A 14,933-nucleotide genomic window follows, 5' to 3' on the forward strand; every position below is an offset into this window, starting at 1 on the left:
GGCGGGACCTTGTTGCTCGGGCCCCTCCTCGTCCAAGTCCCAGGCCATCGGGGAAAGCTCCCCCCAGGTGGGCGGGACAGCTTCTCCTTCCAAGCAGGCTACAACGCCAGCTTGTGTGGTCTGTGACTCATCGCGCGCCTCAGGCTGAGGATCTTTACCCTCAGACCTGGCTTCGGTTGCTGATGCTCTTGCACCCGGTTTAAACAGTTTGCACCGCTTCATGCAAAACCACTTGTTGCGTCGGGACACCTCCACTGTGCGAGTGGCGTAGACCGGTGGATTTTCCACCGATTCCGGTCTATCCTCCTGGTCTAAGGCTCTCTCGCCAGCGCATAGGGTTAGACCCAAGAATTTTACTTCTCGCCGGCCAACCCGCGCCTTCGTAGGGTTTTCCTTAACACTCTCTATCTCCTGCACACTTGTACCCGCTCCTCAGATGCAATGATTTCTCAGGTCCACGTGGATCCCGTGGGCCACCAAAAAATCAGACCCCAGGACTCCCGTTCCACCTCCCACCTCCCACTTCATTAGTGTACACTTCCACGTGGTGCGGAGTGGTCCTAGACGAATGGAGAGGGGAAGGGAATGTGCGCCAGCCTGTTCTTCGCCCGTGAAGCCCGACAGAAGGTATGGGACCCCGGCGGACAGAGGCGAGGCGGTGGGGTTATCTGCGTGGATTACGGTGCACGATGCTCCCGTATCCAACAGATAGGTCCCTTTCACCTCCTCCACTTCCATCTCCACGAGGGGTCGTCTCCATACATCATATCGCAGCGCACACAGGTAGATGGGCTGCGCCGACTCTAGTCACTTGGGTACAACGGTCGGAGTCTCGGGAGTGACAAGACCAGTGGTGATGGCTATTTTCCCCTGTGAAATCATCAGAGACCGCATTGTCTCTATGATCGATTCAATCACAGCGGGATCCATAACTGCACCAGCTCCTTGTGCTGGGACAGGAGCTACGGCTTGGGTTTTGGCTGGTGCTGGGGCGGCGGTCTGAGCTTGGGCTTGGGCTGCGGGAAATCTCCCTTTATTATCCTTCCACGGATTTCTACAGTCCTTGCACCAATGTCCATCCTTCCCACACCCGTAGCAATTGAGCTTGGCCTGGACAGGGCGATTCCTCTCCTGACGCCACTCCTTCTTGCTTGGTGTTAAGTCTGTGAATTATTTAGTTAATTAAAACAGACTAATGAGTAACAATAAAAACAGGTCTTTACTGGTTGGAGGTAGGGACTATACTGAATACAAGATTACTGCACAGTGCTTATATACCGGTGTGTTCACCCCCGGTATTACGTCTACAGCAGCCTGAGAAAGTAGTACATCTCTTAAGGTGGAACAGGCTTAAGCTCTCTTAAGGTGGAACAGGTTACATACACAACACTCCTCCCTTCTTAGCTTTATGGTCATCCCCCCCATTTAACATAACGTAATAACATATATACATATATAACTTCATGTTTAACGTAACATATCACAGATTCAGTCTCTGCGGAAAACAGTTCACAGATTCAATCTCTGTGGTGTAGTCGGTTCACGTTACTCATTCAATAGTCCTTTCATGGATTTAACAGCTTGAACTTCCGAACTGATTTGGCTCCGTTCGGAGGGACCACGTGTGTGATCTGGTAGAGGTGATAATGGTTCAGATGGGTCATCTTCTGTTTTTACTTTTCCTTTTCTGCTTCTTGGAGACTCTCTGGGCTCCATTGTCAGCTGCCACAGCTGCCAGCTGCATGCGCAGTTCCTCCTTCTCTTCCTCCTGTTTCCGTCGTAGAGCCAGCTTCTCCCGATGTTCCGTAGACTTTTGGTGCTCCTCCATGATTTCTGCACTTTGGGAGTCGAAGTTACAAGCTGGGCAGGACAGGACATCGTAATATTCGGTGTCGTCCACCAGGTCATGGTAATATTCGGTGTCGTCCTGAGCTAGACCAGTGAGAGGGTCGTCTATTTCCTCCATACCCAGCTGGACATTAGCCAGCTCTTGTTCCAAATCCAGACATCTTTCCTGAAGAGACTTCTTCATGTGTACCTCTGCATCCAGCTTTTTCTGGGCTTTCAGCAAGTCGTTTACTAGTGACCTCATTTGTGATTTTAATACTTCAACTTCCTTTGGAGATTGATTGATCGGACTATGCAATCCCTCTACCGGAGCAGCTGTTTCAGCGGTCTGTTGTTCTACATTGACGTGAGTCAGCGTACTTTTGGCATCCAATGGCTGCTCTGTTGCAGTCGTTTCAGTCTGTGTCGTCACATCAGCCATCTCAATGACTTTTGAGAGCTCTGAACCCTTTTCCTTTGAAGATCGCAGCTCGTGTTCAAGTTTTTCCCATTTCAGAGTCTTGTCCCTCAGCATATGAAGGAGTTGGCTGACCGTTAACTCTTCTGACACCAGATTATGGCACGCACCTTCAGAACCTGAATCAGCTTTGATTCGTTCGGCCTCCTCACGCAGATGGTTGGTGTGCTCCTGCTCCATTTTCTCCATCAGTTGCTTCTGTTGACTTTCCAGATTCTCCCACTCTGTAACAAAGAACTTTTTTATTTCATTCATCTCTTGCTCAAAACGGCGAATCATTTGTTCTAATTGCTGTTGTAGTTTGAAATGGAGTTGAGTTCGAGCCCAGTGTCCCTCAAAAATGTGCATATCAGTAGACTTGACAGACTCAGAATTCTCTGTTAAACTATGTTGTTGTTGCTCAGTGGAATTCTGTGCTGAAACTTTGTCTTTTGCACATGGGTTGGTCTTACCATCATCAGTTCTAGAGTCTGGGCTGATTATCTGCACCGAGTTCTCACTCTTTATGGCTTTTAGCGAATGCCAGTCCATATTTATGTTTCTAAACCACTCCCGGCCTAGTAGTGGTGGACCTCCCTCCGGTAGCACATATAAGTCCATTATTTGACTTCCTTCACCCTTGTTGGCCACTGCAACCTTTATTGTCCCGATGGGGTACACTCTCTGCCCCGTGTAGGTTGTCAATATAATCTCCGTATCCTGTAGGGGAATATGTTGGAATAACCTTCTGTAATCTTTCTTATTCATGACCGACAATGCCGATCCAGTGTCCAATTCCATTTTTACTTGGACTCCTTCTATCTGAAGAGTAACCCAAATTGTCTGGAGGTCTGCACCCTTACCAACGTTGAGTACCCTTAAGCTAGCCAGTTCAATACTGCTTAAGCCAGCCAGTTCATTACTGCTAGCATCTGAATCGGACTCCTGTTCGGCCACCTTGTGTACTTTTGCGTATTTTCCTTGCGGTGACTTCTTGTTGCTGGTCTTCTTCCCTGACCTGCATACTCTAGCTATGTGTCCAAGCCTACCACAAGTTCTACATTCTTGGTTTTTAAACCAACACTGGTTCTGATCATGCGTTGTCTTTCCACAACGATAACATTTGCCAGAAGTCACACCCAATTTGTGTGCACTGAGCTCCGGTGACCGTAGCTGCATTACTGCCGTGCCTCTCGCTGTGGCTTCGTGTGCTGCTGCCATAGTGACCGCCTTCTCAAGCGTCAGCTCATTCTCCTCGAGCAGTCGCTTTTGTGTATCCTGTTTAAATAAACCACACACAAATTTGTCTCGTAGTGCATCTGTCAGTCCCGTTCCAAACTGGCAATATTTCGCTAATTTACGCAATTCCAGCAAATATTCAGCATTGCTTTCATGCTGTAGCTGCCTTCTGTCATAAAATTTAAATCGTTCCGCTAGCATCAGCGGCGTGGGGTTTAGATGATCTTTCAGGACAGTAACAATCTCATCGAACGTCTTATCCGCCGGTTCATCTGGTGATAACAGGTGTTTCAATTGCCCGTATGTCTTCGCACCCATTAAATTTAATAATGTTAGTGCTTTATCAGCCTCACGAATTTTATTGGCCTTACAATAATTTTTAACTCGTTCAACATATATGGCCCAATCTTCGATGTCACTATCAAAGTTGCTAATATTCCCGTGTTTAGGCATTGTAGTACTTTATCAGATTTGCAATTTCTCAGATTTTTTTTTTACTGCTATCCAAGATGGCGGCTTCCCGCTCTTGCCGTCGTCCTCTGCCCACAAAATGGTGGTTTTCCCGCGATTGGCGGTCTTCACCCGTCCCCCGACGCCGTCTCCCTTCAGCCCCCGAGTGCGGCCCTTATCTTCGCCGCGATCGCCCGAGTGCGGCCCTTATCAGCGGATGCGATCGCTGGATCGCGAAGTGGCTCCCGACCGAAGCGGCTCTCGGCCCTTATCTGGAGATGCGATCGCTCTCGCGGCTCTCGGCCCTTATCAGGAGATGCGATCGCTCTGTTGAAACGCCTCCCGCTCGAAGCGGCTCTCGCGCCCTATTCCTCTGGCTCCCCCAGCCCCGTTCGTGCGGCCAACCCCCTTCCTCCTCTCCCTCCCACTCCCCGCACCCAACCTGGCCTTTAGCCATTCACCTGTTCTGTGATGTGGTTCCACAAGCCCTGGTTGCTCCCCCGTATCTCACCCAAGTGCCTACCCTTTATGTGTGAGCCTTAACTGCGAGCTATTGAACCATGACGAAGCCCAATTCGTCCTCACCTGGAGCCCACATACACACATACACACACACACACACACACACACACATGTACCCGTGCAGCAGACATCATTGAACAGCAACCGGGAGCGGGAACCCTGGCTGATTTTCCACTCCCTGACCCATGAGGCATAGAGGAGGATTGCCCCTGATGGGTGAGGTCCATTAACTCAGCACAGATCAATGGTCAAACCAGGGGGAGGGGTTCTCCTGGTCTGCATGGATTAGCTACTCACTCCCTTAACAAGATGACCTATCAGGAGAGGCTCTGTCTCCATAAGTTTTTGTTTACGTCCCTTGTTACAACTGACTTATTCTTTGTTCTAACTGCAGCAGCTGGTTCGCCACGTCACTGGGAAGGTCATTGTTGACTTGTTCTTCAAAATATTTTCTGATCTCTTCTATCTCCTCTTCCCAGAATTCTTTCTCAACACTGAAGAGCTCGTCCATGTTCAGATTGCCGAGGCCTTTGAGGTTCAGGGCACCATCTGCGGGAATGAAGCCCAAAGGAGACAGCTTGGCGCAGTCCTCTCCCTCGATTCTCCGGAACATCCACTCCAGGACCCGGGAGTTCTCCCCAAAGCCCGGCCACAGGTAATTGTTCTGCTTGTCTTTGCGGAACCAGTTGACGTGGAAGATCTTGGGAAGTCTTGTGCTGGCCCTGTGTTCCATGCTGAGCCAGTGCGATAGGTACTTGCCAAAGTTATACCCGAAGAAAGGCCTCATGGCGAATGGGTCGTGCATAATGACCTTACCTGAGGAACAGTGACAAACAGTGAAGAACTGGTACCGAGGGTGACATGGGAATTATCTGAGTTAACAGTACATTAGTATGGAGGCAAATAGCACAACAGCACAACCTTCACACTAGACTCAAAATATAAAGTGACAGCTTTTCTCCTTCATGTGTGACACAGAATGTGAATAGTGAATGTTGGCAGACTCCTCACTCCACATCCACATACATGCACTTTCTAGTAGGAATTGGTGGACACTGTTACTGCTGTACTCTGTGTCCCAGTGTTACTGTCGTACTCTGTATCAAGTGTTACTGTACTGTGTCCAGTGTTACTGTACTCTGTGTCCCAGTGTTACTGTACTCTGTGCTCCAGTGTTCCTGTACTGTGTCCAGTGTTACTGTACTCTGTGTCCCAGTGTTACTGTCGTACTCTGTATCCAGTGTTACTGTACTCTGTGTCCCAGTGTTACTGTACTCTGTCCAGTGTTACTGTACTCTGTGTCCAGTGTTACTGTACTCTGTCCAGTGTTACTGTACTCTGTGCCCCAGTATTACTGTACTCTGTGTCCAGTATAACTGTACTCTATCCAGTGTTGCTGTACCCTGTGTCCCAGTGTTACTGTACTCTGTGTCAAGTGTTACTGTACTCTGTGCCCCAGTGTTACTGTACTCTGTGTCCAGTGTTACTGTACTGTGTCCAGTGTTACTGTGCTCTGTGCCCAGTGTTACTGTACTCTGTGCCCCAGTATTATTGTACTCTGTGTCCAGTATAACTGTACTCTATCCAGTGTTGCTGTACTTTGTGTCCAGTGTTACTGTACTCTGTGTCCAGTGTTACTGTACTCTCTGTCCCAATGTTACTGTACTGTGTCCAGTGTTACTGTACTCTGTGTCGAGTGTTAATGTACTCTGTTTCCCAATGTTACTGTATTCTGTGTCAAGTGTTACTGTACTCTATGTCCCAGTGATACTGTACTGTGTATAGTGTTACTGTACTGTGTCCAGTGTTACTGTACTCTGTGTTACAGTGTTACTGTATTCTGTGTCAAGTGTTACTGTACTCTATGTCCCATTGTTACTGTACTGTGTACAGTGTTACTGTACTCTGTGTCCAGTGTTACTGTACTGTGTCCAGTGTTACTGTACTCTGTGTTACAGTGTTACTGTATTCTGTGTCAAGTGTTACTGTACTCTGTGTCAAGTGTTACTGTACTATGTGTCCCAGTGTTACTGTACTGTGTCCAGTGTTACTGTACTCTGTGTTACAGTGTTACTGTATTCTGTCTCAAGTGTTACTGTACTCTGTGCCCCAGTGTTACTGTACTGTGTCCAGTGTTACTGTACTCTGTGTCAAGTGTTACTGTACTATGTGTCCCAGTGTTACTGTACTGTGTCCAGTGTTACTGTACTCTACCCAGTGTTGCTGTACTTTGTGTCCACTGTTACTGTACTCTGTGTCCCAGTGTTACTGTATTCTGTGTCCAGTGTTACTGTACTCTGTGTCCAGTGTTAATATACACTGTGTCCCAGTGTTACTGTACTCTGTGCCCCAGTGTTACTGTACTGTGTCCAGTGTTACTGTACTCTGTGCCCCAGTGATACTGTACACTATGTCCAGTGTTACTGCACTTTGTGTCCCAGTGTTAATGAAAAACTTGAACACGAACTTCAATATTCAAACGAAAGGGGTTCGGAGCTCTCAAAGGTTATTGGAAGAGCTGAGGTGGCAACACAGACTGAGATGACTGCAACAGAGCAGCCCTTGGATGCCAAAAGTACGCTGACTCACGTCAACGTAGAACAACAGACCGCTGAAACAGCTGCTCCGGTAGAGGGATTGCATAGTCCGATCAATCAATCTCCAAAAGAAGTTGAAGTATTAAAATCACAAATGAGGTCACTAGTAAACGACTTGCTGAAAGCCCAGAAAAAGCTGGATGCAGAGGTACACATGAAGAAGTCTCTTCAGGAAAGATGTCTGGATTTGGAACAAGAGCTGGCTAACGTCCAGCTGGGTATGGAGGAAATAGACGACCCTCTCACTGGTCTAGCTCAGGACGACACCGAATATTACCATGACCTGGTGGACGACACCGAATATTACGATGTCCTGTCCTGCCCAGCTTGTAACTTCGACTCCCAAAGTGCAGAAATCATGGAGGAGCACCAAAAGTCTACGGAACATCGGGAGAAGCTGGCTCTACGACGGAAACAGGAGGAAGAGAAGGAGGAACTGCGCATGCAGCTGGCAGCTGTGGCAGCTGACAATGGAGCCCAGAGAGTCTCCAAGAAGCAGAAAAGGAAAAGTAAAAACAGAAGATGACCCATCTGAACCATTATCACCTCTACCAGATCACACACGTGGTCCCTCCGAACGGAGCCAATTCAGTTCGGAAGTTCAAACTGTTAAATCCATGGAAGGACTATTGAATGAGTCACTCCAGCAACGTGAACCGACTCCACCACAGAGATTGAATCTGTGAACTGTTTTCCGCAGAGACTGAATCTGTGATCTGTTTTGACATGAAGTTATCTATGTATCTATGTTATTCTGTTATGTAAACCTGAAGTTATATATGTATATATGTTATTACGTTATGTTAAATGAGGAGATGACTGTAAAGCTAGGAAGGGAGGAATGTTGTGTATGTAATATGTGTGCTACTTTGAACCTATGGACAGGACTGCACTACTTGTTGGGCGTAGTGATACGCAGTACCACTCCTGGCCATAGGGGTATAAATAGTACTGTGGGTACTGATCTCCCCTCAGTTCCCGCCTGTGGGCATGAAGTAAAGACCTACGTATAGTCCCTACCTCCAACCAGTAAAGACCTGTTTTATTGTTACTGATTAAGTCTGAGTATTAATTACTTGAACAACTCACAGATTTAACAGGTACAACAGCAAGTCTTCTGAGGCTGGGGCTGAGGCACGTTGGTGGGACAGTGTAGTCGGAGTTTTGCTCTGCATGTAACCCTGGTATACCCTACCTGGGAGTGCTTGTGGCTGATGCTGGATGGCAAAAGTGAAAAATTATGCACCTAAAATTGACACACACAATAAAACTTCATCAAAAAATATATACTGTATCTGTAAAGGAGAAAGCTGCTCACCAATTCTGATACTTGCGTAAGCGTTTGATCATCCCCTGCTCCTCCATCAGGGACAGAATCTGCCTGTTCTCTTCTTCACTCCCATCACAGATGTGGATGCTGTCCGGCTGACACAGCTTCGCACTTTGTTCAACAAAGTCTCTCACTGGAGAGCTCAAGGTGTTCAGATCCCCTCGAACCACATTCAGAAGGAGCCGAGTCTGAGACTGCAGCTGGGGGGCCATGTCTTCTCCGAGAAATGGATCAGCAAGAACCTGCAAAAGAACAATTACATCACTGCTGAGATCGGTCGGAATGAGCTTGAGTTTCGTCACTGAGCAACTCGCTGAATGTGAAATTCTTTTCCGGGGGTTAAGGACGCTTATGTTTACTGGCCCGCGGTATCTTGACACTTTGGATGCATTGAACTAGTCCAACATGCACACACAACTCAACTCAACTTAGAGAGTGCTACAAATGAAGGATGGTGTTCTGCACATTTTGTTTTTAAAAGAATACAGTAGAATCTAGAATATTAACAGTGGGAGTACAACTGTACTAACACTGCCACAACTTATTTGTTATTTACCTTTCCCAGTGTGGTTCATAAAATATATTTATTTAAGGTGTTTTATTATATTTAATATGGTCTATGCTGTAAATAACTCGGTTTAATTTCCTCCAGTTGGAAATGTGACTGAAACAGTCTGTGTGTGAATAAATCAACAACTTGCATTTATATAGCACCTTCAACGTAGGAAAACCTCCCAAGGCCCCTTCACAGGAAAGTCATCAGACAAAATCAGGAAATCCTGTTATAGACCCGCACTGATGCGTTCACTACCACTTGCAACCAAAGGAAAGCAGACTCCAATATGTTGCCATTTTTAGTGCATCGCACCCGTACTTTGCTGGGAAAAGTCTTTTACCATCAACAACATCCTCTCAGATCACAGGTCGCCATCAACCTTGTTAACCATCTACTTTTGCTATGTCACCTCTACTGTGCTCACTATGACTGTGAGAAACCAAAATACGTTTCGAGACATAGGCAGCCAAGTGGCCGAAGGATTAAGATTTCTTTTCATTGTTACTGTCGGTGAGGTTAGGTCAGTAATGTGGCCGAGTTCAAGAAGCTTATCAGCTGCTTGCATTTTTCTCTGTGAGGCTCGTGCCTTCATAACTGCTCATCTGATTTACGGTCTTCTAAACGACTCCAAGCTGTATGTTATCAGATATATATGAAAAGACATAGAAACATAGACATAGAAACATAGAAGATAGGAGCAGGAGTAGGCCATTCGGCCCCTCGAGCCTGCTCCGCCATTCAATGAGATCATGGCTGATCATCCAAATTCAGTACCCCGTTCCTGCCTTCTCCCCATATCCCTTGATCCCTTTAGCCTTAAGAAATATATCCAACTCCTTCTTGAATATATTTAATGAATTGGCCTCCACTGCCTTCTGTGGTAGAGAATTCCACAGGTTCACCACTCTCTGGGTGAAGAAATTCCTCCTCATCTCAGTCCTAAATGGCTTACCCCTTATCCTTAGACTATGACCCCTAGTTCTGGACTCCCCGGCCATCGAGAACATCCTTCCTGCATTTAGTCTGTCCAGGCCTGACAGAATTTTATAGGTTTCGATGAGATTCCCTCAATCTTCTAAACTCCAGTGAGTACAAGCCCAATCGACCCAGTCTCTCCTCGTACATCATTCCTGCCATCCCAGGTATTAGCCTGGTGAATCTTCGCTGCACTCCTTCCATGGCAAGAACATCCTTCCTCAGATAAGGCGACCAAAACTGCACATAATACTCAAGGTGCGGTCTCACCAAGGCCCTGTACAACTGCAGCAAGACATCCTTGTTCCTGTACTCGAACCCTCTTGCTACGAAGGCCAACATACCATTTGCCTTCTTAACCACCTGCTGCACCTGCATGCTTACCTTCAGCGACTGGTGCACAAGAACACCCAGGTCTCTTTGCACTTCCCCTTCTCCCAATCTATTGCCATTCAAATAATAATCTGCCTTCCTGTTTTTGCCACCAAAGTGGATAACCTCACATTTATCCACATTATAGTGCATTTGCCATGTTTCTGCCCAATCACCCAACCTGTCCAAATCATACTGGAGTTTCACAACATCCTCCTCACAGCATACCCTCCCACCCAGCCTTGTGTCGTCTGCAAATTTGGAGATACTACATCCAATTCCCTCGTCCAGATCATTAATATATATTGTGAACAGCTGGGGTCCTAGGACCGATCCTTGCGGTACCCCACTAGTCACTGCCTGCCACTCGGAAAACAACCCGTGTATTCCAACTCTTTGCTTTCTATCTGCGAACCAGTTCTCTATCCAAGTCAATACCTTGCCTCCAATCCCATGTGCCTTAATTTTACAAGCTAATCTCTTATGCGGGACCTTATCGAAAGCCTTCTGAAAATCCAAATACACCACATCCACTGGTTCTCCCTTATCTATTTTACCAGTTACATCCTCAAAAAATTCCAGTGTTACTGTACTCTGTGTCCCAGTGTTACTGTACTCTGTGCTCCAGTGTTCCTGTACTGTGTCCAGTGTTACTGTACTCTGTGTCCCAGTGTTACTGTCGTACTCTGTATCCAGTGTTACTGTACTCTGTGTCCCAGTGTTACTGTACTCTGTCCAGTGTTACTGTACTCTGTGTCCAGTGTTACTGTACTCTGTCCAGTGTTACTGTACTCTGTGCCCCAGTATTACTGTACTCTGTGTCCAGTATAACTGTACTCTATCCAGTGTTGCTGTACCCTGTGTCCCAGTGTTACTGTACTCTGTGTCAAGTGTTACTGTACTCTGTGCCCCAGTGTTACTGTACTCTGTGTCCAGTGTTACTGTACTGTGTCCAGTGTTACTGTGCTCTGTGCCCAGTGTTACTGTACTCTGTGCCCCAGTATTATTGTACTCTGTGTCCAGTATAACTGTACTCTATCCAGTGTTGCTGTACTTTGTGTCCAGTGTTACTGTACTCTGTGTCCAGTGTTACTGTACTCTCTGTCCCAATGTTACTGTACTGTGTCCAGTGTTACTGTACTCTGTGTCGAGTGTTAATGTACTCTGTTTCCCAGTGTTACTGTATTCTGTGTCAAGTGTTACTGTACTCTATGTCCCAGTGATACTGTACTGTGTATAGTGTTACTGTACTGTGTCCAGTGTTACTGTACTCTGTGTTACAGTGTTACTGTATTCTGTGTCAAGTGTTACTGTACTCTATGTCCCATTGTTACTGTACTGTGTACAGTGTTACTGTACTCTGTGTCCAGTGTTACTGTACTGTGTCCAGTGTTACTGTACTCTGTGTTACAGTGTTACTGTATTCTGTGTCAAGTGTTACTGTACTCTGTGTCAAGTGTTACTGTACTATGTGTCCCAGTGTTACTGTACTGTGTCCAGTGTTACTGTACTCTGTGTTACAGTGTTACTGTATTCTGTCTCAAGTGTTACTGTACTCTGTGCCCCAGTGTTACTGTACTGTGTCCAGTGTTACTGTACTCTGTGTCAAGTGTTACTGTACTATGTGTCCCAGTGTTACTGTACTGTGTCCAGTGTTACTGTACTCTACCCAGTGTTGCTGTACTTTGTGTCCACTGTTACTGTACTCTGTGTCCCAGTGTTACTGTATTCTGTGTCCAGTGTTACTGTACTCTGTGTCCAGTGTTAATATACACTGTGTCCCAGTGTTACTGTACTCTGTGCCCCAGTGTTACTGTACTGTGTCCAGTGTTACTGTACTCTGTGCCCCAGTGATACTGTACACTATGTCCAGTGTTACTGCACTTTGTGTCCCAGTGTTAATGTACTCTGTGTCCAGTATTACTGTACTCTGTGTCCTAGTGTTACTGTACTCTGTGTCAATGTTACTGTACTTTGTGCCCAGTGTTACTGTACTCTGTGTCCAGTGTGACTGTACATGTTTCCAGTGTTACTGTACACTGTGTTCCAGTGTTACTGTGTTCTGTGTCAAGAGTTACTGTACTCTGTGTCCCAGTGTTACTGTATTCTGTGTCGCGTGTTACTGTACTGTGTCAAGTGTTACTGTACTCTGTGTCAAGTGTTACTCTACTCTGTGTCCCAGTGTTACTGTACTGTGTCCAGTGTTACTGTACTCTGCGTCCAGTGTGACTGTACTGTTTCCAGTGTTACTGTACTCTGTGTCCAGTGTTACTGTACTCTGTGTCCTAGTGTTAATGTACTCTGTGTCCAGTGTTACTGTACTCTGTGTCCCATGTTACTGTACTCTGCGTCCACTGTTAATGTACTTTGTGTCCAGTGTTACTGTACTCTGTGTCCAGTGTTGCTGTACTTTGTGTCAGAGTGTTACTGTACTTTGTGTCCAGTATTACTGTACTTTGTGCCCCAGTGTTACTGTACTCTGTATCCAGGGTTACTGTATTCTGTGCCCCAGTGTCACTGTACTCTGTGTCCAGAGTTACTGTACTCTGTGTCCAGTGTTACTGTACTCTGTGTCCACTGTTACTGTACTCTGTGTCCAGTGTTACTGTTGTAATCTGTGTCCCAGTGTTACTCTCATACCTTTGTGTTCTGCTGCAGCTGTAGCCTCTGATCTCATGGATGCTCCGATGAAAACTCCGTGTTGCCAGTTGAATGCTTCATACACCAGAGGGACACCTGGAATGGAACAGAAAGTCTTTGAAATAATGAACTCCAATACAGGTAAGTGTGAGGTGGTACATTTTGGTAGGAAGAATAAAGTAGGCCGTATACCCTTTGGAAAATAAGTTTCTAAACAGGGTAGAGGAACAGAGGGATCAGGGGGTACAGATACACAAATGATTAAAAGTAGCAACGCAGGTTAATAAGGCCATAAAAAAGCAACAGAGCACTGGGGTTCATTTCTGAGGGATAGAATTGAAAAACAGATAAGTTATCTTAAACTTGTATAGAACCTTCGTTAGACCGCATTTGGAGTATTGTGCACAGTCCTGGTCTCCATATTATAACAAGGATATAGAGGCATTGGAGAAGGTGCAAAAAAGATTGACGAGAATGATACCAGAACTGAGAAGTTATACCTGTCAGGAAAGATTGAACAGGCTGGGGTTCTTTTCTCTAGAAAAGAGAAGACTGAGTAGGGACCTGATAGACATTTTTAAGATTCTGAACGGGTTTGATAGGGTAGACGTAGAGAAGATGTTTCCATTTGCAGGGGAGTCCAGAACTAGGGGCCATAAATATAAGATAGTCACTAATAAATGCAATTGGGAATTCTTTACCCAGAGTTCTTTACCCAGAGTGGTTAGATTGTGGAACTCGCTACCACATGGAATAGTTGAGACAAAATAGCACAGATGCATTTAAGGGGAAGCTAGATAAACACACGAGGGAGAAAGGAACAGAAGATATGCTGATAGGGTGAAATGAAGAGGGGTGAGAGGAAGCTCATATGGAGCATAAACACTGGCATAAACCTGATGGGCTGAATGGCCTGTTTCTGTGCTGTAACTATTATGTAACTACTATCTAATGGTCGGCTATCAACTGCGCAGTTTAAAATTTTTTTTTTTTTTAATTCATTGATGGGATGTGGGCGTCGCTTGCTAGGCCTGCATTTAGTGCCCATCCCTAATTGCCCTTGAGAAGATGGTGGTGAGCCGCCTTCTTGAACCGCTGTATGTTTTAATACTGTTGCGCAAAACACTCCTACTTTCAACCTTTTACAAATGTCGACTGCAAGAGTTCCTGGGCTCTCTGAGCAGCAATCCAGTACAATCCTACTGCTCCCAGGCTCTGCCTCACACTGTGGCTAAAGTTTATTGTGTTGCTCTATATGTTAGATTATTGTACCTTTTGGCCTCCTTCCTCCAAAGACAATTCCTTCAATGGGAACCCCTTCAGGAGACTCCCAGTCTGGGTCAATGATCGGACACTGTCTGGCGGGAGCACAGAACCTGGAGTTGGGGTGTGAACATGGTTCTCCATCCTCTGGCATCCAATCTTTGTTTTTCCATGAAGTCACTGTGACATCGGGAGGCAGGGTTTCATCGATTCCTTCCCAGTAAACACCCCCATCGCTGGTCTCTGCCACATTCGTGAAAATGGTGTTGCTTCTGATGGTTTTCATTGCGTTTGGGTTTGTTTTCACGGACGTGCCGGGAGCTACGCCGAAGAAGCCATTTTCTGGGTTGATTGCTCTCAGGTTACCTGTGGGAAGATCCAGTAAGGTACATATTAATAAACTCAGTGGACTTTCACACCAGGCAACACAAAGCGGATACTTTCCCAAAGAACTATTTCACATCTGCCTTAAACTATAGAGCGATGTCGAGACCAACACACCTTGCTCATCGAATTTCATCCAGGCGATGTCATCTCCCACGCACTCGATTTTCCAGCCGGGTAATGTTGGATTCATCATAGCCATGTTTGTTTTCCCACAAGCACTGGGGAAGGCAGCAGCAATGTACTTCTTCTGGCCTTTGGGATTGGTTACTCCTAGGATCTGTGGAGGGAGAGGAGAGGCTGATGAGAAGCTGATTCCTG

At 46.2% G+C, this 14,933-nt stretch overlaps 1 protein-coding gene and 1 pseudogene across 1 annotated transcript in view; both read right to left on the reverse strand.

The window, feature by feature from the left end:
* Nucleotides 1–4,841: 4,841 nt before the first annotated feature.
* On the reverse strand, nt 4,842–8,634 carry LOC147108512 (phosphoenolpyruvate carboxykinase, cytosolic [GTP] pseudogene; annotated as a pseudogene).
* A 4,278-nt stretch (nt 8,635–12,912) lies between these two features.
* Nucleotides 12,913–14,933, reverse strand: part of LOC147108513 (phosphoenolpyruvate carboxykinase, cytosolic [GTP]-like) — a 28,233-nt gene continuing 26,212 nt past the window's right edge. Inside the window, exons 6-8 of the mRNA XM_086005162.1 lie at nt 14,730–14,892; nt 14,238–14,594; nt 12,913–13,061 (exon numbers count right to left, since the gene is read on the reverse strand). Coding sequence (XP_085861288.1) covers nt 12,928–13,061; nt 14,238–14,594; nt 14,730–14,892 — 654 coding nt within the window. The 3' untranslated portion in view covers nt 12,913–12,927. The remainder of the gene's footprint in view (nt 13,062–14,237; nt 14,595–14,729; nt 14,893–14,933) is intronic.

This window comes from Somniosus microcephalus, chromosome 13 (assembly GCF_052327205.1).
Source record: "Somniosus microcephalus isolate GS21.2 chromosome 13, FLI_Smic_1.0, whole genome shotgun sequence".
Taxonomy (NCBI): domain Eukaryota; kingdom Metazoa; phylum Chordata; class Chondrichthyes; order Squaliformes; family Somniosidae; genus Somniosus; species Somniosus microcephalus.